This window comes from Crocodylus siamensis, chromosome 3 (assembly GCF_052110815.1).
Source record: "Crocodylus siamensis isolate JL-2025a chromosome 3, ASM5211081v1, whole genome shotgun sequence".
Classification (NCBI taxonomy): domain Eukaryota; kingdom Metazoa; phylum Chordata; order Crocodylia; family Crocodylidae; genus Crocodylus; species Crocodylus siamensis.
In genome coordinates this window covers 214,201,745-214,223,720 of record NC_143397.1, presented here as the reverse complement: position 1 = coordinate 214,223,720, position 21,976 = coordinate 214,201,745, and the positions used below count along the sequence as shown (strand labels likewise).

The 21,976-nt window shown below is 44.7% G+C and overlaps 1 protein-coding gene across 2 annotated transcripts in view; it reads right to left on the bottom strand.

The window, feature by feature from the left end:
• Positions 1-1,824: 1,824 nt before the first annotated feature.
• Positions 1,825-21,976, bottom strand: part of LOC149869428 (Y+L amino acid transporter 2-like) — a 36,135-nt gene continuing 15,983 nt past the window's right edge. For both annotated transcript variants that reach the window (XM_090040281.1, XM_090040280.1), the window contains exons 4-10: positions 20,776-20,920; positions 19,268-19,391; positions 18,580-18,683; positions 14,816-14,912; positions 12,210-12,359; positions 6,358-6,541; positions 1,825-5,068 (exon numbers count right to left, since the gene is read on the bottom strand). In XM_090040281.1, the coding sequence (XP_089896407.1) occupies positions 4,977-5,068; positions 6,358-6,541; positions 12,210-12,359; positions 14,816-14,912; positions 18,580-18,683; positions 19,268-19,391; positions 20,776-20,920 (896 nt within the window). In that variant the 3' untranslated portion in view covers positions 1,825-4,976. The remainder of the gene's footprint in view (positions 5,069-6,357; positions 6,542-12,209; positions 12,360-14,815; positions 14,913-18,579; positions 18,684-19,267; positions 19,392-20,775; positions 20,921-21,976) is intronic.

Here is a 21,976-nt window from a genome sequence, read left to right as displayed (position 1 = left end):
TTGGGCAACCTGCAGCCAGATGTGGCACGATCTGGCCACAGCTGCCTGGGAACACCTGTCCTGTCCACCAATCAGTGTTCCAAGTGTGAGGGTGTTCAGCATTGCTGGTGATGCAAAACACTTCACCGATGAGCCTATGAACTTCACTTCATCAACCTCCTTGATACAAAAACTTATGGACTCAATATAGACATTGGATTTATAACATACCATAACCTGTCTGACATCTGACTCCTCAGGTACCTCTCCACTTTTACTTGCTACATCCCCCCTTACCCCCAGCCTGTCTCTCACCCCCCCGATACCTCAATTTACATTTTCACTGACTGGCTTTCTTGCCTGCATACCAGCCTCTGGCTTCTTTACTATCCATTCCATCCAGGAATAGCACACACACCAACTGCAGATGCTTCCTCAACCTGACGAAGGGGTTTTAAACCCGAAAGCTTGCCAAGATATATTTCTCCAACTATTCATTTGGTCTAATAAAAGAACCTTCTACTCAAAGAATCTTTCCTGCCTGTTCCTTAGACCAACATGGCTACAACCAGAAACCCACTTAACACACACAAGTGACATAAGTTTTGCTTTCAACAGTTTGAGGTGCACTTTCACAGAAGCCCCTGAACCTATCTCCTTGAAACTTGGCAGGCTTCCTGCCCTCAGAAGGAGCAAGCATTCCTCCAAATTTGCAAAAAAAAGGACAAAGTTATAGGTATTTTAGTGATTTACCATTATAGTCTTTGGCCGAATCACCCAATTGGCTGATTTGGTGGCTGAATCTCTGAATCTGATTTGGCTGAATTGAATCAGAACAGTGACTCAGATCACCAAATCAAATCACTGTCCCCCTGAATCAGCCAAATCTGAATCCAAATTGAATACTTGCTGCTTTGCACAGGCCTATTAGGTACCCAGTATTGTATTGTCTGTTATCATTCCCTTCCACGCCCTCCTTCCTGACAGACCTTCCCATACCATCTCCTGGATGAAATGCTTCCCAAGTTCTCTTGGAAAACAGGCCCCAACACCAGTGAAGTTATTGTGAAGAGATTTCCTAAACAGGCTGACACTTTCTTCAAAGATCCCTGCAATTTGAGGTATGGTAACCTTGTACCCTTACTTCCTCTCCCATCATGCAAAGCATCCTTTCCTAAAAATCCTAGGCATTCCTCGAAGAACTACATCCTTGGTCCTTAAAACAGGAAAAAGTTCCATCCAGTCCTTCCCTTAATGGGACAGAATGCTATGTAAAGCAACTCTGAAAACTGAAGATGTTCACTGTAGACAGTGAATTGTAGTCTCTTGAAACAAACCAACAAAAGAGGGTAAATTTTAACACCTAGAAATTGTTATGCATTTCATGCCTTTTTCTTTACTGTACCTTTTGGCGTTACTATAGATGCATCACTCTCTTATTGTTTAGTCACTGATATGGGCTGGTGAGGCATGTGTTACCAGGTATTGAACAGCTTATTTATACCAATTTAATAGCGTGAGAAAGCAAATAGTTGTATTCTCTTGTACCTGAGGACTAGTCTCTAAAAAAGTAAAAATATTTGGTAGTCAACCCAAATAATGCAAATTGTTTGACTGTTATAAAGAAATGTGACTTTCTTTAACCTGGGGAGCATTTAAAATGTGTAATACTAATTAGCAGGTTGAGACAGTGCTCACCTGAAACAAGTAACAGTCCTTTACCCCATATATTTTCACTTTTGTTAGGCTGTAGAGAACATGAGTTTCATAAATATTTGGTGTAGTCTTAATGGAAGTTTGGCTCACAGTGCTGTGAATTTGTATTAAATATACACAGGTCCCTAGCACTTTTCAAAGACCAGAAATTTATTTAGATTTTTTAAGCTGTAGGTATTTTACAGTAATTAAAATATACAAATTACAAGGAATAAACTCTACAAAGTACATGGTAAGAAAATAGAACTTGGATCATTCAAACAATATTACAATAACATTGCCCACTCTCAGCTTACACACCCTTAATCTCTCTCTCAGCAAAAAAAAGGAAATGAAATGAAATGAAATAAAGCATTAGGTGTCTTGTTGGTTGTGTACTGCTGGGATTTTTTTAGCATACCCTGAAGCTTTATAAATACAGTCCCTTGTCAGACAACATGAGGAAAATAAGTGTTGTAGCTTAAGAACCTGAAGACTTGTCTTGACATGTGACCTTTGTCTTTGCCACCAACATGGACCACTGCTGAGGTGTTTGCTTCAGAAGTCTTGGTCTCAGGCCATTTAGTAATTCCTGTTTCTTTTTCCAAAGGAAAAAGATTTAAAGGAAGTTTACAGGTAACCAGTACAGGCTACAGAGCACTAGTGTCATTAGCTCTGCATGACAGACAGCTTGACATTAAATACGACTTAGTGTCTGTATAGGCAGGCGCTCTCATGTTTAAAATTGTGCCAGTTAATTATTATTCTTAAATTTATGCTTCATGTTGAAATAGTGTGAGGGCTGTGATATCTGTAGTTTACAGGTGAGCTGTAATAGGTAGAGTTAGAAGCTAAAACACAGTCCTGCTGTGCAATAGCAGAGAGACTGAACAGCACAAATTTCAAACTGGTTGAGTCCCATACAAAGTATCTGGAGATGCTGGGGCGCTTTGGGCTGGATGCAGCAAATGATACATCAAGGCTTGTTCTCTAACTTCTATAATTTTGATATTTAAGTAAATGTAGATATGTGGAGGTTTTAAATCTGGGGCTGCTAAAAAGTGCACTAGACACCTCTAAAGTGCACTAGACACTACAGGAGTCCTGCCAGCCAGAGCTTTTCAGGAAGTGCACTAAATCAAGGAAGCTTGACTAGCACTAGCACAAGCCATCAGTTCTCATTTCCCCTCTTCCCTGCAAATCTCTCCAGACAGGCTTGAATGAAGGCTGATAATGCTAGAGGCTAAAGTGACTGGTATAAGGAACAGAAATAGGAGATATTGATGAGGGCACTGAAATTGAAACTACAGAGAAAATATGATATTTTCTTCAATGATACTGTAATATAAAGACAACATATTCCACAGGATGACAAAGTGTATCAAAGTCCAAATAAATATTGTAGGACTAGAGGGGGGCACCTCTGTCACTTAATTGGCAGATATTTCTTGCAAGACCATTCCTGTCTCTTTAATTTTTAGGAGATAGCAGGTTAAGGCTAGATTCACAAGGGGCTCAGGGTTTGCAGGGTTCAGCATTACAATATTATATTCTAGGTCCCCTGCCACTAGGTGGAATTCACAATCCCCAGGTAAGCACCAAGACTTTCCCATGCACTGCATGGGGAGAGTTTGGCATCTAAGAAGGGCTCAGCAGCCAGCACATTGAGTAGGGAATTGCCTATGGGAGTCAGTAGGAAACACATTGAGGTATGGGCCTTAAGGCCCTCGAAAAATGCAGGCACTTAAGTAAGGGCCAGAAAGAGATGCCCATGTTCTCTTGGGTTTCATAGCCATGAGCCTTTCCTGGATTTAGATACCTCAGGTAGGATCCTTTGTAATCCTGGTCCTCTTTCTCTAAGGGATGTGCCCTAAACACCAGGCTATAGAGTCCCTTTTTCTCCCTGAACTAATAGATATTTCAATTATTTTGATGCAAAGTGGAACAACTTCAGTAGATGAGATCATGGAGGAACTGCCTCAGAATAACTCATAGCTCAGTGGTTAAGACACATTCCTGGGAGGTGGGAAATTTGGTCGCAGTTGCCCACTCCAAACCAGCCAGAGGGAGGATTTGGACCTAGATCTTCTAAGTGAATATTCAGACCCCTAGATTACTGAAAAAAAAGAAGAATATCACCTCTTTCTCCTCATTCTTAATGGATTAGGGCCCAGTGGTAAGATATGTGTAGGAAACACTTTTTGAACTGTTTTGAGATTTAGGAGGGCTCTATGGCATTAGGGCTTGGGTAATTCTGTTTATTCCCAGTGATAGAAATTCAGTAGATTTTACCAGTGGAAACATAGGTACCTATATAGGCTATAGGATTAGGTGGCAGCTAACTGGCAGTTTATAACGCTGAGGACCCCTAAGCCACGCCCCCCCCCCACTTATGAATAAAGCCAAGGGACAAACTGATTTTTATGGCTATGGTTTCCTGTTTCTCAGGAAAACAGGCACATTGTGGAAAAGTGATAGGTTTAGCTCTGAATATACTCATATTAAACATGACGCATTACTGTAACTCATGCTACAGCAGGCAGATCTGCAAGAGATCAAACATCTGTTATAAATTACATTACTACTAGCATGTGATAATCTTTGTAATAGGATACCTCCCTTTCAAAGACATAATGATTGTTTATCATCAGATGAAGCTTTATCAAAGAACTTTTACTACTCAGACTTTGATATCTATTGTATCGTCTTTTTTTCTTCTTTGAATTGAATTGAATGTGTTTGCCTGGATCTTACATTGGTTTATGCATTGGAATATTTTTATTCTAGCACTGCATTTATTCTTTGGAATGCTTGCCTGAATACTTAACATTTCTTGCTAAGAACAGATTTACTACTTGTATAACAATGGCTAAAATTTTTACATTTAAATTGTGACTCTCTCTCCCACTTCAGGTTTTGAAACATAAATATTGTAAATGTCTGATTTTACCTCTTTTCCATTGATCATTTTATTTCTCAAGAGTCTAACTGGCATTTGATGACTTTGCAACCCTTTTATAATTAATGTAATATTTAATACTATGAAATACTAAACGTTTATTCATACACTGCTTTATAATATCAAAGCACTATATGATAACCTAATCAATCAGAAAGTTAAAAACTCCTGTAGAACAGGGACTTGTAAGTACCGTTGGCACTGAAAAGGCTAATAGAATAAACACAAATTAACAAACATCAAACTGATGCACAGTGCAGTTGTTGGTGCTTTAGTGTAACCAAATCACACTAAGGATTTCAGACAACAAAAATGCTTCAGGTATGGAAATGTTGACTCAGGTTTATTTGGCTTTTGCTTCTATAGGGTCTACATCTATGTCCAGGTCTGTCAGACAACAGTAGAATATCATCTGAACACTCTTTGTTATCATAGCTGCAAAATTAGAAGAAAAAGCATAGATGAAACAAAATAACAACTGAATGTTGATTTCCTAGAAATTTAGCTATCCAAGGTTTTCAGAACTATAAATGCATAAGCCTGATTGATGAGTGCAGATGAACAAACCCACTGGGTGCATCTACATGAGAAATTAATGTGACACAATAAACTCTGGAGCAGTTTGAGCCAAAGTAAACTGCTCCTGGGTGCAGTGTTTACACACACACTTGGGATAGCATAAGTTTAAACTGGGGTGGAACAGCTCTGGGCTGGCGGCAGGCTCAGGGGGCCAGCCCCGGGCTCCAGATGGTGATGTCAGGTTGGGGAGGGACAGGCTAGGACATGAGAGTGCTAAAGTACAAAACTGAGTGGCAGGCAGCCGCCATGCTTTAGCAGCCTCATGCCCCCCGCCATCCCTGGTCACCATTTACATGTGCATTTCATTGCACTTAACTCCGCTGTAAGATGGTACCACCTCGATAGTACTGTCTCCTACAATACTATCTTACAGCAGTTAGTTAATTTACTGCATCCTAATACAGGTGCATGTGTGGACAATGACATTTTACTGCAGAGCTAATTACTCAAGTGCACATGTAGATGCACCTACAGATACATAAACAGCCAAAGTGGCTGTTTTTTTTACTTTCTGATTAACTCTTTACTGAAATTTTCATTAAATGGTCCAAACAGAACAATCTCACAGGATTGGGCAGAGCTATGACAAGCTCCCTGAGGCTAATCCTTGGTTTATAATTTCCTCATTATAATTTCATAATTTAGTTAACATGTGGCTTTCTCTGACTCAGATTCTATAGAAACGTCCAGAAAGTAAAGCAATACAGTGGTGTAATACTTTCTGTCTCCTAGGATACCAAACTGCATGAGTTTGTCTTAACAGTCTGAGGCATTTTACTGAGCCAAAATCAATTATTTTCCCAAACTGACTTATGACAAAAATATTACATGATGTGATACATGGATATATATCTAAATACAGGAAAAAATTGTATAGTTGTGTGTGGTTTCTGGTTACTTCATTTTCTAAAAAAATACATCTCAGCATAACTTCATAACCCTGTACATGTAAGGGGAAAAGATTTTAGGAAAAATATGGAAGAAATCTCTCTCTCTCTCATTCTGATCCAGTTTTCTGAGATCACAGGCCCCACAGCTACAAAGTATTCCATAATAAAGAAACGTTTATGCTACCCCACAATGTGCCTCAAAATCTAGTAGGAGAAACAAAGGGGCTATCAATGCCAATACATTTATGTGCTTACCGGATAACCTTCGAAGAAATCTTGGTCTCTTTTCAGGTGGGAGATAAAGCCCCACATAATATACAGGAATTCCAGAGAGGGCTATCCCAATTCCAATAAGGGAATTAACTGTATCACTGTAGAGAGGAACCATGATCAGAAAAATGGTGCATAGACAGTATACTATAGGAAAGAAGAGGCTGAGCTGCAAATTAAAAAAGAAAAATCAATGTGAATAAAAATAAAACAATGGAAAATGTATTTGTATCATATTTTACATGACTCCACTTGGCTGGCTGCTTGTTAGGGCTGGGCAAAATTTTGACCGCCGTTTTGTTTCAGCAGTGTTTCGAGCATTTTGACACTCAGAACTCTGAATCTGAAATGATAAGGGAGACATGTCGAAACGTTTGAAATGAAATGAAACAACTTGAAACATTTCAAAGAAGTTTCAGCGTTTCAAAGCTGAGCTTTCAGGGAAAGAAGAAGTAAGGAGAGGGAGGGGGAAGAGCAGGGAACAGACTGACATCTATAGCTGGCCAGTGTTTGCCAACTGTCCCTGAGGTCCCTTCGAATCCCAGTGCTCTCAGGGAGGGACATAAAAAGTTTAAAAACAGCATATAAGCCTGTTAGTGTCTAAGATGTCAGCCTTTGTTAGCCTGTCTCTACCAGAGAGCAGCATCTGAAAGGCACCAACTCTGACTGCTTTCTAGCTGCTACTGTTTAGCTAAGGAGTATGTCTTCTACTTGCAAAAGATTGGATAGGATACAGCTTACTCTGACAGCTTAGCTATACTAGCCTAACTTCAATACTAATATTGTTATCACTATATCATTTCTTTTTTCCCCCTATATCCATTCCTTTGAAATTCTTCTTTTTTTTTTAACCTGAAGGAAAAGAAATCTGCACTTTGCCTGACAGTGTGATCTCTGGACACTGTTCAGGAAAGCACAGCACAGATTAGATAGATTGCATACACAGACACCTACATATACACACACTATACACAGTCACACACCTTTTCCAGCACAGGAAAACATGAAGCATGCTGGAAAGGCTGGTGCTGCCAAGTCTGGAAGGGGAGCAAGAGGGGGCAGAGGGAGAAGTATCAGTTCCCCGCTGCCCAAGATGAGATGCAGCCTCTTTTCAACCAGCCATGTGGCTTCTGCTGGTACTGGGAGCAAAGGGGATTGCAGCAGTGCCTGCAGCTGCACCCCCTCTGACATCAGCTGTGATAATAAACTCCAGCACCAGCAGCATGACAACAAACAGCACCAGCAGCACAGTCTCCTCCACCCCAACTGTAGGTCCCAACATGAGCCTCCCACTCCCAGTCTTAGATGAACTCAAACTTTAAGTAGGGGACATCATTGTGATAGCACAAGAAATTTGGGGGCAGGAGGGAGAAGCAGAGTTTGTGCTCCACACCCCTCAAAGTTCCCCTAGAGCCAAGTCCCCTTCCCTGGAAGGGACTGCAGAGGAGGCTATGGGGGCAGCTGGCTCAGCTGTTCCTGTTGTCATGCCTCTGCCTGCTGAGGAAGGGGATAAGACAGGAGCCCACCTGCACCCCAGAAGTGAGGGTGTAGTGTGGTCTGGGATCATTTTGAGGTGGCAGATGATCCCACATATGCTACCTGCCTGCACTGCCGAGCCAAGACTAGCCAGGGCAAGGGAGCGAAAGGCATGAGCACCACAGGGATGCTGATGCATATCCACAGGCACCACCCCAAGACAACCAAGGTCACCCAGAGCATTGGGGAGATGCTTGCTGTGGATGACCAGCCCTTTTCCTTTGTTGAGCGGCCAGGGTTCAGGCAGCTCATGGTACTTGTGGCCCCATCAGACAAAGTGCCCACACGTACCACCTTCAGCAGGATGGTGGTGCTGTCCCTGTATGAGGCATGCAGGGAGTACTTGAGGGAGGAGCTCTGCAAGGCAGGTCTGCAGGTAGCCTTACACTTCACCACAGGCATCTGGAGCAGCCAGGGTGGAGATCACTCCTACCTCTCCCTCATAGGGCAATGGTGTGACCAGTCAGGCTGTCAGTGGGCTGTTCTTCAAGCCAAGGTGATTGATGAGTCCCACACGGCAACTGATATCATGGGGACCATGAACCACTTGGTGCAGGGGTGGCTATTTGGGCAAGGCAAGTTCAACCATGGGTTCATGGTCACCGACAATGGGGCCAATGTGGTCAAGGCATTCTGTGATGCCAACTTTGTTGGCATCTGCTGTGTGGCATATAAGTTCCATCTCCTTGTCAGGGACACCTTGGAGGGGGACAGGGCTGCCAGTGATGGCTCCAGCACCACCAGCAAGCTCATTTACCAAGGCAGGAAGAGGGCTACTTCCACTGGAGCATCAAGGGGGCCATGATTCTGTAGGAGAAACAGGCACAGCTGAACATCCCACAGTGCAAAATCATGTAGGATGTGGAAACTCAGTGGAACTCCATATACCTGATGCTCAAGAGGCTAGTGGAGCAACAGAAGACCATCCATGAGATGGCCTTGCTCAGGGAGATTGCCCCCTTAGGAGATCTGAGTGGGATACCATCTCCCAGATCTTGGTGGTCCTCAAGCCTGTCCTCAAGGCCACTGAGACCCTCAGTGCTGCCGATGTTCTCCTTATCCAAGTAATCCCTGTAGTGAGGGAACTTCACTGGAGTTCCAGGGGATCAATGTTCCTTGCTAGGGCAAGCTGCTGTCACCAGATGTGGAGGCACTGGTGAGGTGGCTGAAGGAGGACATCAGGAAATGGCTTGATCCCTTGCAGTCCAGTCCAGTCCAGTCCACATGCTGGCTGCCATGTGTGACCCGAGGGTGAAGGGGAGCATATGTGGCAGCAAAACCCTGGATCACTGGATGGAAGTGCTGGTAAACAGAGGCAGGGAGGCAGAAGGGTGGAGGTGGACATGGAAAAGGGGGATCCACTGTCCTGTGCCAGCATGCCATCCATCAGCCAGTCTCCTTCTCCACCACAGCTGCTGCCAATGTGGGCCAAGGGCATGACTTCCATGGTGGGGTCCAGAGGCACCAGACCCCACAATTAGGCAGGTAGCAATCAGGCTTTGGTGGCTGCCTATCCTGCCAATGATATGGAGCCACTGCTGTGCAACCCCTTTGTCTCCTGGGCAAGCCACTGCCAGAATTGGCAGGATCTGGCTATGGTTGCCTGGAAACACCTGTCCTTTCCATTGACCGGGATTCCAAGCAAGAGAGTGTTCAGCATTGCTGGTGACATCCCACCGCATCTCTTTGGATCCTGGTTTGGTGGAGCAGCTGGTGTTCCTCAAGGTGAACCTCCCACTGATGGGGTTCCCCCAAGCTCCAGGTGCAGACAGAGTGAGTGCCACCCTCCTCACTCCATCCATACCTATTTCCTTTTGGTTTCTGATTCCCAAACCATTTAATGCCCCACTCTCAGAGCTGGAGGTGGCACTCACTGAATCACTAGCCAACAGGAGAAGAACATGTCCCTGCTGAGCTCCCATGCCAGGACAAATTTGGTGGTACGGACTGGGGCTATGGGGAAGGAGGAGGCCCCAGGTCCTGGGCATGACCTAAAACTACACTTTTCCAGGGTAGGGAGGCCTGGTGGGACTGCCAGTGGTGTGGCAACCTTCAGGACATGCCAGAACTTAGGACCTCCCTGGTAAAAGGTGGGTAAGAGGTGCCTTATAACCTCAGCCACCACACGCATGCACAGTCCTGGCTGGGGAAGCCCCAGACCCCTAAGCTCTTTGAGACGCCTGAGGCTTGCTGGTTGCAGTGGAGTTGTGAGACTCCAGGTGAGCTCAGCTTAGCTGCCTGGGATGCCATCTGTGAAGCATGGGCCACGGTGTAGGGAACATTCCCTACTTAAAGCTGTGGAATTGTACACTAGGCAGACATTGGAATTATGACACAATACAACCTCAGGTAGCTCTCCACTTTTACCTGCTACATCCTCCTTCCCCTCCTACCCCAGCCTGTCTCTCACCCCCTGATGCCTCGATTTCCATTTTCACTGACTGGCTTTCTTGCCTGCATTGCATGCCAGCCTCTGGCTTCTTTACTATTCCTTCCATCCAGGAAAGAGACATACACCAACTGCAGGTGCTTCCTCAGCCTAATGAAGGGTTTTCAACCTGAAAGCTTGCTAAAATATATTTCTCCAACTATTCAGTTGGTCTAATAAAAGATATCAGACTGACCTAAAGAACCTTGCCTGCCATGTCCTTAGACCAACACAGCTGCAGAAAAGGAAAGAGAGGCTCTGTGACAGTTTGGCTGCCTGAGATGCTAATGCTACTGTGCTGTTTACCTGTTGTTATTTAAAGTGGTTGACCAGACTGAGGTGTAGGGGAGGAGGAGGCCTCATTGGGGCACACTGCCTTGTTGTGTAGAGGCCCCAGCACCAGTGAGGGTGCAGCGACAGGGGCATAGAGAGCCCAGGGACAATAGAAGGTAGAGTGAGACTGAGACCTTATTACAGGGACAATATCAATATACTATCTACGAGAAATGGGGTGTGGTAAGGGGTGGTTGGAGCCATGCATCTAGCCCATAAGGCTTAGGGTGTCCCCTTGAGGCACCTACTTAGAGTGGGTCCCAGCAAGGGGCCCAAGAACCTACAGGGTTTAGTGGGATCCACTAGGACCATGATTGATCTGAAGCTGAAGGGCAGCCTCCCTATATATTATCTTTTCCAACAAGACATGGTGGCAGGTGAGAAGAGAAGGCACCCGCAAGGCGAAGCTCGTCACAGGGACCTAGGGGTATCATGGCCCCTGCTCCACCTTAACACACACAAAGTCACACATCACAAGTTTTGCTTGTCAGCACCTTGCAGTGCAGTTTCCCAGAAACCCCTGCACCTATCTCCTTGAAACTTGGCAGGCTTCATGCCCTCAGATGGGCTACCATTCCTGCAATGTTCATCAGAATCAGGCAAGACATGACAAAGTTATAGGCATTTTAGTAATTCCCTATTATAGCCTATGACTGGAACACCGAAACAGCGTTGAACCAGCATCAAAACTTGAAACAGCGACTCAAAACACCAAAATGAATCGCTGTCCCATCAAAATGCTGAATCCAAAACCAAAACAAAACACAGGCATTTTGCACAGCCCTACTTGTTATGTGCAGCACTCCTCAGGACCTACAGAAAATTTAAGTCATTACTTTCTAGATGGTGCACACAGTACTAAAACACCTGTTAGGCACCTCCCTTAAATGGAAGATTGCATTTGGATGAAGAGAAGTAAACTGCAAAAGGAGAGTCAGAATTTGTGTCTGAGGCATGATTGCTGGGCATTGGCGATGTGTAGGGGGTGCATGCTGGTGACCATGCACCCCCTGAGATTGGTGGTACACCCCCCTGTGAAAAGTGCCAACGACACTGCCCCCCTCACCACCGACACCACTGGTAGCATCTGTGGGTGGTTCCTGATCTCTGCTGGCTGTGTGTCACTCCCCCCCCCACCACTGACACCGCCATGGCTGCCTGTGGGAGCTCCCTGTGCCCCACCCCACCGCTGACACCGCCATGGCTGCCTGTGGGAGCTCCCTGTGCCCCACCCCACCACTGACACTGGCGTTGCTGCCTGTGGACAGTTGCTGTGCCAACCCCAGCCTCCAGGGGCATGTGATGTTTATGTTGCTGGGGGCTCTGAATTTCATAAAGTGTATGAGCTCTTAGCAAAAAGTCAGAATATTCTTGAAGTCCTATGCAAATATGTGACTGTGTACATGAAAAAGACTTTTTTATGGATGAAAAATGAACTTATAAAGGAACTTATTGACATGTCTGTAGTAGCAACACTATAATTTATACACATATAACCATATACATTAGCTGGAAAATGTGATTTTCCATTTATACTTACTTTAATAGGCCGAGGCCTATTAGGCTGAGTGTATCTCAGGTATATTAATCCTGCAATAGACAGCCCAACAAATAGCCAATAGTTGAAGCAGTAGTAATTAATAAGGAGAAAGACATCCTCCACAAGAAGGTAAAGCAGAGTCATTAAACCCTAGGGACAAGGAAAACAAAGGCCTTTTTATGTAAGCAAAAAGAAAGAAAAAACAGTTCTTATAAAACATACAGGTTGAGGCAGAGATGTAACTGTGCTAGGGCAGGCCCCCCTTCTTCCCCTTGTACCTCTTTGTAGGGCTCTGGCTCTGGAAGCTCCAGCAATGAGCACTGCAGGAGCCCCAGCTGAAGTTCATTGCTCTTGAGAGGAGATATCACCTCAACTTGTTTCCATGTTGAACAGGCAAAAAATTCCAGTTTTTTGGCAGTAAAGAATGAGGTGTCATTTCCCCCCATTCCCACTGCAGCACTGGACCAGCAGCAAACTTTAATGCTGCCCAGAAAAACAATATTCCTTACAACACTGTTCACTCCTGACATGCTCTTATGTGGCTGGTAAGTGAAGGGAGAGCAGGGTTTGGGAGGGGGAGGGGGGCATGAGAGAATGAAGTGCCCCCACCCCATTCTGGTGCTCTTCCCCTCCTCAGCCAGCATTCTGGGGCTCATGCCCCATTTGTCACCCATCCTGTACTAAGGGCCTAATTTTCAGTAGTATTTGGCTAGATTACATAAACCCATATAAAGACTTGGAACTCTTTATACTGTCATGCCTTTAAAACCTTTTCTTTCCTAACCCAGATTTCTTAATATTAGACTAATTAACATTGCCATATTTACCCAAATCCAAGAAAACCTCAAATTTAAGATCATCCCCCCAATAATTAGATGATAGACATGGACAATTATAAATGTGTTATATTTTTCCATGGCTAGAATCTAATTGTTGGAGGATCATCTTAAATTCATCTTCCTAAAACAGTGATACAGGCAAAGGGCTAGACCCCTACCCCTTGCCTCCCCTGTCTGCCTCCATGCCTCCTGTTCCGCTGTTCCTGTGCCTTCCCCTGGTGCCCCCCCACCCCCACCCGATGTCTGCCCTCCGCCCTTCTCTTGCATGTTGGGCAGCCCTGGCTCTATCTCCAAGGCAATCAGCAGCAGTGGCCACCCCGGCCCCAGCTCTGGCCCACTTCAGACAGGCAGAAGCAATGGCAGCAGATCTGGGCCTGACCAGGTTGGGGCTGAACCAGAGCTGGAGCTGAAGGTAAGCAGCAAGGGGAAATGCAGGAAAGCTACACTGTCTCTGCCATGCTTCCCCCCCCAAGCCACACACTGGGGGTCTCCCCAACACCATGCCCACCACCCAGTCTCCCTCCACTACACACCACCTTCTCAGCCACACAAGCCAACCTGGCCTGGGGCAGGTGGAGGCTTAGATCTGGCTTTAGCCCCAAGCTGAAACCAGAGCTACGCTGCTGCTTGCCCTGGACCAGTACTTGAATCTTCAGCACAGGGTGGTGGGTGGTGGTGCAGGTTGGTGGGTGGCAGTGGCAGTCGCCGTGTCTGAACCCTTCCTACACATCCAGCTGGCTGGCTGGCTGGCACCTGTGCAGCCTGCAGAGAGGGGCCTCTGCCTTTGCCCTCTTCCGTCAGCCCTGCTCTTGGGAGAGGACAGCATGGGGTGGTTGGTGGCAGTGGTGGCCAATGCCTGCGAACCCCCCAACCCCACATCTGTTCATAGAGGGGTGCCTCCTTGCCATTGGCTATTGACTGAGGGCAGTGGCCCAGCGGCCAATCAGAAGAGCGATCTGAGGTGGGGGGTGAGGCACTGTGGTGCACTGCACATGGCCAGCGGCACACAGTGTGCCCATCCCCACCCCCCAGGTAAGAGGAGACATGTGAGAACATACCGGGGTAGATGCTGACACTGTGCCCCAGGGTGCACTCCATTTCCACCCACCCACATAACCCCTATGACCTTTCCAAGTACCCCAAGAAGATGTATATCCCGGGTTGACAACCCCTGATCTACAACATTTATTAATTTGATTTCAAAAAATATTTTTGTCCTGATTTATGAGGGCCCTGAACTCTTGCAGCCCAGGGATGCAGCCGGGGGCCACGTAGTGCTATAGCAGCTGGCAGGCAGGCAGGAAAGCAGTGAAATCTGTGGCAGGCATAGGCTTCCAGTTGGGGGATAAGGGGTGGTGGGAGGGGACTGGGAGCGGGGGAGGGCAGTGCTGGGCTGGCCTTGCTAGTGAGTCCCCCCAGCTTCCCCTGGGTCCTACTGCCCCAGGCTCCTATGATCTTTGACAGGCAGCCAGGAGCAGATAAATAAACATCTTCTAAATTTTTAGGTGCCCTGTAGGCTGTGTAGAATGGCCTGGTGGGCTGGATTCAGTCCATGGGCTGTATTTTGCCCTCCCTGATGTAACTGGTTGGGCTGGACTTACACTGGGTTAATGTTCATTCATGGTATGGCCACACTGGCTTTAAAACCTGCAATCATTTTGGGGAAGTTTGACCAATGCAGTCAGGCTTAGAAAAGTCAGGGGCAAAAATGATTCTCAACATTTCATTTCTCTACTGAATCCTAAAACAGTGAGAACTGTTACATACATTGAAGAGAAGAGCAGGGACTGGGGTGAAACACTTCACATGAATCAAACTCAAACTGTCAGGAAGGTGTCCTTCTCGAGCCCCAACATAAAACAGCCTAATGCAAGAGAAAAGAAAAAAGCCTAATCAGTCAAACTGAATCCTGCTGTTTTTACACAAACCAGCACTAACTGTCTTATTTCTGTGCTATAAACTTTTACTGTCCCCATAGGTTCCGACTTGGTGCTTGCAGACATAAAAAACAGAACAAAATGGACCTTCATTTAAACTTGGAGTGCTCCTGTGCTGAGTCTGGTGCATGCCCCAAAGAGGCAGAGTGTTATTTCAACTCAGCTCTGGTACCAACATCTGTAAAGATCAGGTACTTTAGGGGGCTCCTTTGGTGCTTTTAGCCAATAGCTGACTGAATCAGCTGAAGTACCCAATCTTTACAGATGCTTTAGAGGTGGGTTGAAGTAATGTGCTGCTACTTCTGGTAAAGCGTGTTTTTTAGGTTTTTTTAACGTCTGCAAGCAGCCTGCGGACATGGCTTCCGGGTGCTGAGCACACAATATTTTTTTTGGTGGCTGCTTGAGCCCTGGAGCACCCTCGGAGTCGGTGCCTATGACTGCCCCTAAATGCATTGTTGTTATAATCCTTTTGTGCACCCATACCTTCACTGAATGATAGCCCTAGGAAATGTACCACAGTATGAAAATTCTTCATTATTAAGGAAGGACTTACTGTGACAAGTATTGACCATGCTGGTAAATAATCTGATCATACTAGAAACCTTATCTGAGTGATACTTTGCCACTGATACCTACAATGCTACTTCAGTGCAAGCATTGTGTGTTCATTGCCCTTCTGAAAAAACCCCAACATGCCTGCACCTTAAAATAAAATGAAAGTTATTGCTCCTACTATAGCAATAGCTCCTACTGGGATTATCAATCACCACCCAAAATATTTGGAGATGGGCAATACTTAAAAGGAGACACCTCAGACAAATCCTCTGTGCTATCTTTATGGCATGCACAGCTCTTGCAGAAAAGCTCCATGCAGTCTCTCAGACTGTAAGCTCTTTGGGTCAGTGATTAGCATTTATTATATGCTTATTCTGTAAATAGGAAAATGAGACTTTGACCTGGTTGGCCACAACAGCCGGTTTATACCTAGAACAGAACAGAAGTTTCGTGCGCACAGACTGGTTTAAAAATGGTGGGACCCAGTCAAGGATTTGCCCTCCCCTGCTATAGCAAATTTAATAGATTTCATAGACATTAGGAACCTCATAAGATCATTGGGTCCAGTCCCCACCGCTATAGGCGGGAAGTCAGTTGGGATCAAGTGATCCCAGCAAGAAATATATCCACCTGTTTTTTGAAAGAGTCCAAAGTAGGTGCTTGCACCACCTCTCTGGGGAGTTTGTTCCAGACCCTGGACACTCGCATCATAAAGAACTCGTTTCTTATGTCTAGTCTAAATTGGCCTTCCTGGAGTTTGTGGCCGTTAGACCTTGTTATCCCTTGGGGAGCCCTGGTGAACAGTTGTTCTCCCAGGTCCTGATGTATGTTCTGTTCATGGTCTATCTAAGCTATGTCGCTTACAGAAAACCATGCAACTTAGATCGATTCCACCTCAGGCTTTTTGAATATCTGTACCTAGCCCAAGTGTTCCCATGGTGTTGTTACAATTATTATTTTCATCATAAATACTGTTATCAGTATAACATCCCAAACTGAGATTAGCATTGGGAGGGGTGGAGGAAGATAAGAATGCAGTATTCAGGAGCATTGCCATGTGCTGGGCTCTTCTCCTAGAGAGAGTTCTTTCACAGCTTCTGGGATTACATCTGATTTTCATTCACTGACTTTTTAATATCAAATGTACAGACAGTCCTAGGAGCAAAGACAAGAACCCAGGATTTCTGTCTAACTAACTAGTCAGAGCCAGATACAGGCACAGCTGAACTGGGCGGCTGCCTGGGGCCCAGATAGAAAGGGGGCCTGAAGATGGTAATTTTTAAATTATTATTATCATTACCTCTGGCGAAGGGGGGCCTGATACTAAAAGTTTGCCTTGAACCACCAGGAGTCTAGGTATGGTGGTGCAGCTAGTTACAGAGTCAGGCCCATTCTTGGGCTCACTCATCCTTGCTCTATGATTCTTGTATTCCTTTCTAACTAGTGGCACAGCTTCAGTAGAGGTCACAGAGATCATGTCCTCCTGCCTTTTTCATCCCCGTTAAGCTAACTTATAACTTGGTGTTATGTCACTCTTCTGGGATGGATAAGGAAATGTGGGTTTGAATCTCCTCAGACTAAGTCAGGCATAGAACCTCTCTCTTCACTCCCTATGCAACTGTTTCAGCCACTAGTTTATCATAAATGGTGAAGCATCACCAGCATCACCTCCCACTCCTGAATTTTAAAAGAAAAGTGAGAGTCGCTCAGTCCATTCAGAGAATGTTTGTATGCGCTCAAAAGCATATTCAAAGATCTGAACCCCAACTGGATGGAAGCATCTGACTGCAGCCCTGATTCAAGATGCCTAAATCATGGAGAAGGACAGTATTTCATACAGATCCCTGTGCTTAGTGTTTCCTATTTGCTAGCTCTAGGTAGCGTCCAGCTTAGCACATGGGTTTTTTGGATCCCTCTTTTGATTGTAACCCTCTTTATGCACTGTACAAGGATCCTAGGCACTTAACTCTGGCTTCTGGATTCCACTTTGGTGTAGTAGGAGGCTACAGTGCTACAAGTTAGGCACAGCATCACGTAACATTGCCTAATTAGGCAATGTTATGTGTTGCTGTGCCTAACTTGTAGCACTGGCCTGAGGCCCCTGGCATAATATTTCACTTAAAATGTGATTAACTAGTTAAGCTTGTCTTAAGTGGTTACCCAGCCACATGTTAATGCAATGAATGGCTTGATAACACAAGGCATAAGCTACAAAGTTGACTGAGGCTCCCAGCCATAGGGGATCCATTGGAGTCAAGGGCTCCTATGTGCTGCTGAGGCTGGAAGCTACAGTCAGCTGTTGCTCCCAGCTGCATGGATGCATTGAAGCCCTTGACTCCAATATGCTCTCTCGGCTGTGAGCAGTGGCAGATCAGGGCTCCCAGCCCCGTGGTGCAGCTGGAATCAAGGGCTCCACTGTAATCCTACCTGCCCCCCCTGCCCCCCCTCCCATGTCTGGGAGCTGTCAGCTGACCCAGGCTCCCAGCTTTGCGGGTGTGCCAGGCCTCCTGTGGCTGGGAGCCCTGTCAGCTGATGGGGCTTTCAACTGTGAGTGCATGGTGCACCCCCATGTCTGGTAGTCCCATCAGCTGTTGGGGATCAGGATCCCGGGCTCCCCCTGCAGCAATATGGTGTGATGGGATTGAATGTGTGATCCCACAGTTACACTTCCTGCCATGTACGTGTCATGGCAGGAAGCACAATTGTTAGGACTGTGCATCAGATCCCATTGTGTCTTGAACTGCACATCTGGCAGAGCCCCTAGATATCTTGTAGCAAATCTAGCAGGCAAATAAGACCAAAGTGACAGAATAAACTCTGTTACTCTTGTTTAACTTCTGTTAACAATAGTCTACAAAGCCAGAATGAACGTCTATTACTCTTACCCTAGAATATTAAATCTCTAAAAATAAAGTCTAAAGGGGAGATAGTGACAGATCCTTAATTTCAGCAAGCACCATTATAATGAATTTTTGAATTATTTAATTTGATGCTGAATGATGTCTTTTGAGCACTGTCTTCTTTTTACATGTTTCATACCTGGAAGCTGCAATAGCTGATGAGTTCAATCCACTATAACATGACATGGCCACTGCAATTGGAATTATCCACTTAGCATAACTAAGGCTTTCATTACCAAATGTCTGCAATAGAAAAAGAAAGAGCTTGAGACTTCCCATGTTAAATATACCAGTTTTAAAAATGCTATATAAATTTATCACCCTGAGTACACCATTCCCTAGCCTACATTTTATGAGAATGATGATAATGACCAAGACAGTCAGTAAATAGATGAAGGAAATTTTGAAAGAATGAAACAGGTAAAGGCAAAACCAATATTTTTTCAATTGGACTTTTTAAATTTCTGTAGATTGCAATTGAAATGGCAAGAATTCAGATTAGGGTATATGTGTAAAATATGCCAAACTATATGCATATGTTTGCATTTCATATGAACTTCTGATAAATCTTTTAGCAAAATTTAGGTTTTTACAAAGGAATATGGAAGGATAAATGTATGTTAGTTCACAGCATATATGCCTTATATGGGAGCCATCATATATTTTGATTTTATTTCACATAAATACGATGCACAAGATTTAATACATACACACACTGGACATATCTTAATTAATTTGTTAAAATATGCTATATAGGGGATTTTATGAAATTCTTCTATAGCATGATCTATATTGTACCATTTGATTAATAACTGCATACAACTTACCACTGCCACTGCATCACTGGCTAGGAGAGTGCCCATGTCCAGTACTACATAGTATGCTATGTTAGTCAGCAAGTAAATAATAGCCACAATAGGCATTGAAATTGCAATTGAAATTGGTAGGTTCCTGCATATAGGAAGATAAGGACACTGCATCTTATTAAAACAGGACATTTTCCTCCCACATACAAGAACTGAGAAATGCATGTCTGCATCATGTCATTCTAAAGACTACAAAAAACAAACTTTATAAGATATTCTAGACATGTCTATGAGTAATTTAGTTGACCACTTGGATACACTTATGGACTCATTCTGTAAAGATAATCATGCTGAAGCATCCACACACTGAGTTCCTGTAAAAGCTTACACAATTCCATCTTCACACAATGTCTGTATATGAACTAATCTCACTAATGACCAAGTTTAGGAGAGCAACAAAAGGCACAGACAGAAGTGAAGCTCCTCATTTTAACTCATGGCGCTTCACAGCTGACCCTTGGGGAAGAGGGGTGGGAGGGGGCTCCAATCCACCCACCCCACCCTCCAGTGCCAGCTGAAAAATCCCAAACCAAACTCTCTTCTCTCTCTTTCCCCCTTCCCATTCTGAAAACAGTACTGGGGCTGAGAGGCAGCACAGACACAAGTTACTGAAGCTGCTCCCTTTTGGAGCATCTTCGTCTGAACCCCCGTGCAATGAGGGTTCAGATTTTTCTGGGATCAGGCTCTGCACCTGTGCACTTCTGTTTGGTTATGGCTGTAGAGTGCTTTTATGGGTCATATTGTATGAAGACTGTTACTTCTGCCTGCACCTAAAATGTGTGCTAAGTTCCATTAAATTCAACAGGATTTATATACATTTTAAAGAAGTGATGTCTTCAATAGGGATGCTGTCCTGACACAGATCCTTTTGTTGTGATAAGTGTTATAGATTATCTCTCCCTAACCTTATGAAGCATACTGTTCTCCCAAGGGCACTTGCCCTGATAGAAAATAGAGAATGTTTCTACTGCCTATTATTCTGGATTGTTCTCTTCTCTCAATTCTCACTCCCAAAGCATTAGGACAAACCTAATCCTTTTTGTCCTGACTCATTTCTGCTTTTGGTCTTGGTTCTTATCTGAAAGTAAAACATAACCCTGGCTGGCCCAAGCAATTCAGGAATTTTAGAGGCAGACAAGGTTGGGTGAATCTGATATCTTTTATGAGATCTAATTTATTAAAAAAATTAGATCTCATAAAAGATATCAGATTCTTGTCTGCCTATGTCCTTAGACCAACATGGCTACAACCTATACCCCTGGAATTTTAGAGGGGTCTGTAGAAATTAGGCACCCAAATCCTTGACTGTTTCCTCCCTAAAATATGAAAGCTGTGGAATTTTTTAAACTATAGCATTTTGTTTAATTTGAAAACAGAAAAAAATACTGAACAATCCATTTATCTTGGTATGAGTTTATCCTTTTACAATCTGTATAACACCCCTGGGGGATTTGAGAATATGTAGGTACCTTTCAGGATTCTTCATTTCCTCAGTGACATAATTCAGAGTATCCCATCCAGAGTAGGAAAAGAGGGCTGAATATAGACCAAGTGCTATAAACCCTGCATCTGTTGTCGAACCTTCAAATGGAGCTTTCAGGTTTTCTGTTTCCCCTGTATAAATTTGGTAACCGGTTATCAGCTATGATGAAGTACATTTTCTAGAGAAATATGAAGTATCACACTGCAAGCTGAGACTCTCAGCTAAATAAGACAAGATAAAAGCTACTGCTCCTAGATTGAAATAAAAGCTCTGTAAAAATGTATAGATGATATTTACACAGCACTGGATACAGTAAAATATAGCCCCGGTTAGCTAAAACCGGATGTTTGGTTTCCCGGGGACAACCAGTGCCAGTACAAGGTGCACTGCTGCTAGTTGTCCCTGGGGAACATGTGTGCCACCACGCACTCTGGCATGCAGGAAGGTACCCTGGGGACAGTCAGGGAGGCTGGCCCAACAGTCTTGCCTGGGGTCCTGGAGGCCTCCTGGGGATTCAGCAGTGGTGATTCTGCCACTTGGAGCCTGGCTGGCAGCTGCAGCACAGCTCTGGGTGGCCCAGCCCCATTTTTGGGGCTGTACATGCTGCCCTTGCATATGCTGCTCCACCTTTTTTCTCTGCAGGTTTTTGTGACCCCTGGATATCTGTCAAAAAAAACCCCTCCATGCTGCTCCTTTGTAGCACAGAGAACAATTGAACATGTGGTATGTGGTGCTGCAAACGTGTCTGCTGCTCCACATATCACACAGCCGTACTCTTCTGGAAGCAGTCAGGCAGTGCATTTACATGTGAAATTAAAGTGAGACAAACTCTAGAGTAGTTTGAGCTGGAGTGAACTCCTCTTGAGTGCAGTGTTTACACAGGCACCCAGGACACCAGCAATTTGAGCTGAGGCAGAGCAAGCCCCTGGTTGGCTGGGCTGACTGGGTGCCATTTATGCCCATGGTCAGTCTCTGTACCTGCATTGCAGTGCAGCAAATTACCCCGCCATAAGATAGTACTGTCCCCAACAGTACTATTTTATGGCAGAGTTAGTTTACTGTGAATACCAGCACATGTATAGATGGTGATGCTTTACTGTGTAGCTAATTAGTCTACTCTGCAGGAAAGCACATGTGTAAATGCATCCAGGGTGTAGTAGTTACATTTTGGGTTGTAGTGTGGGAGG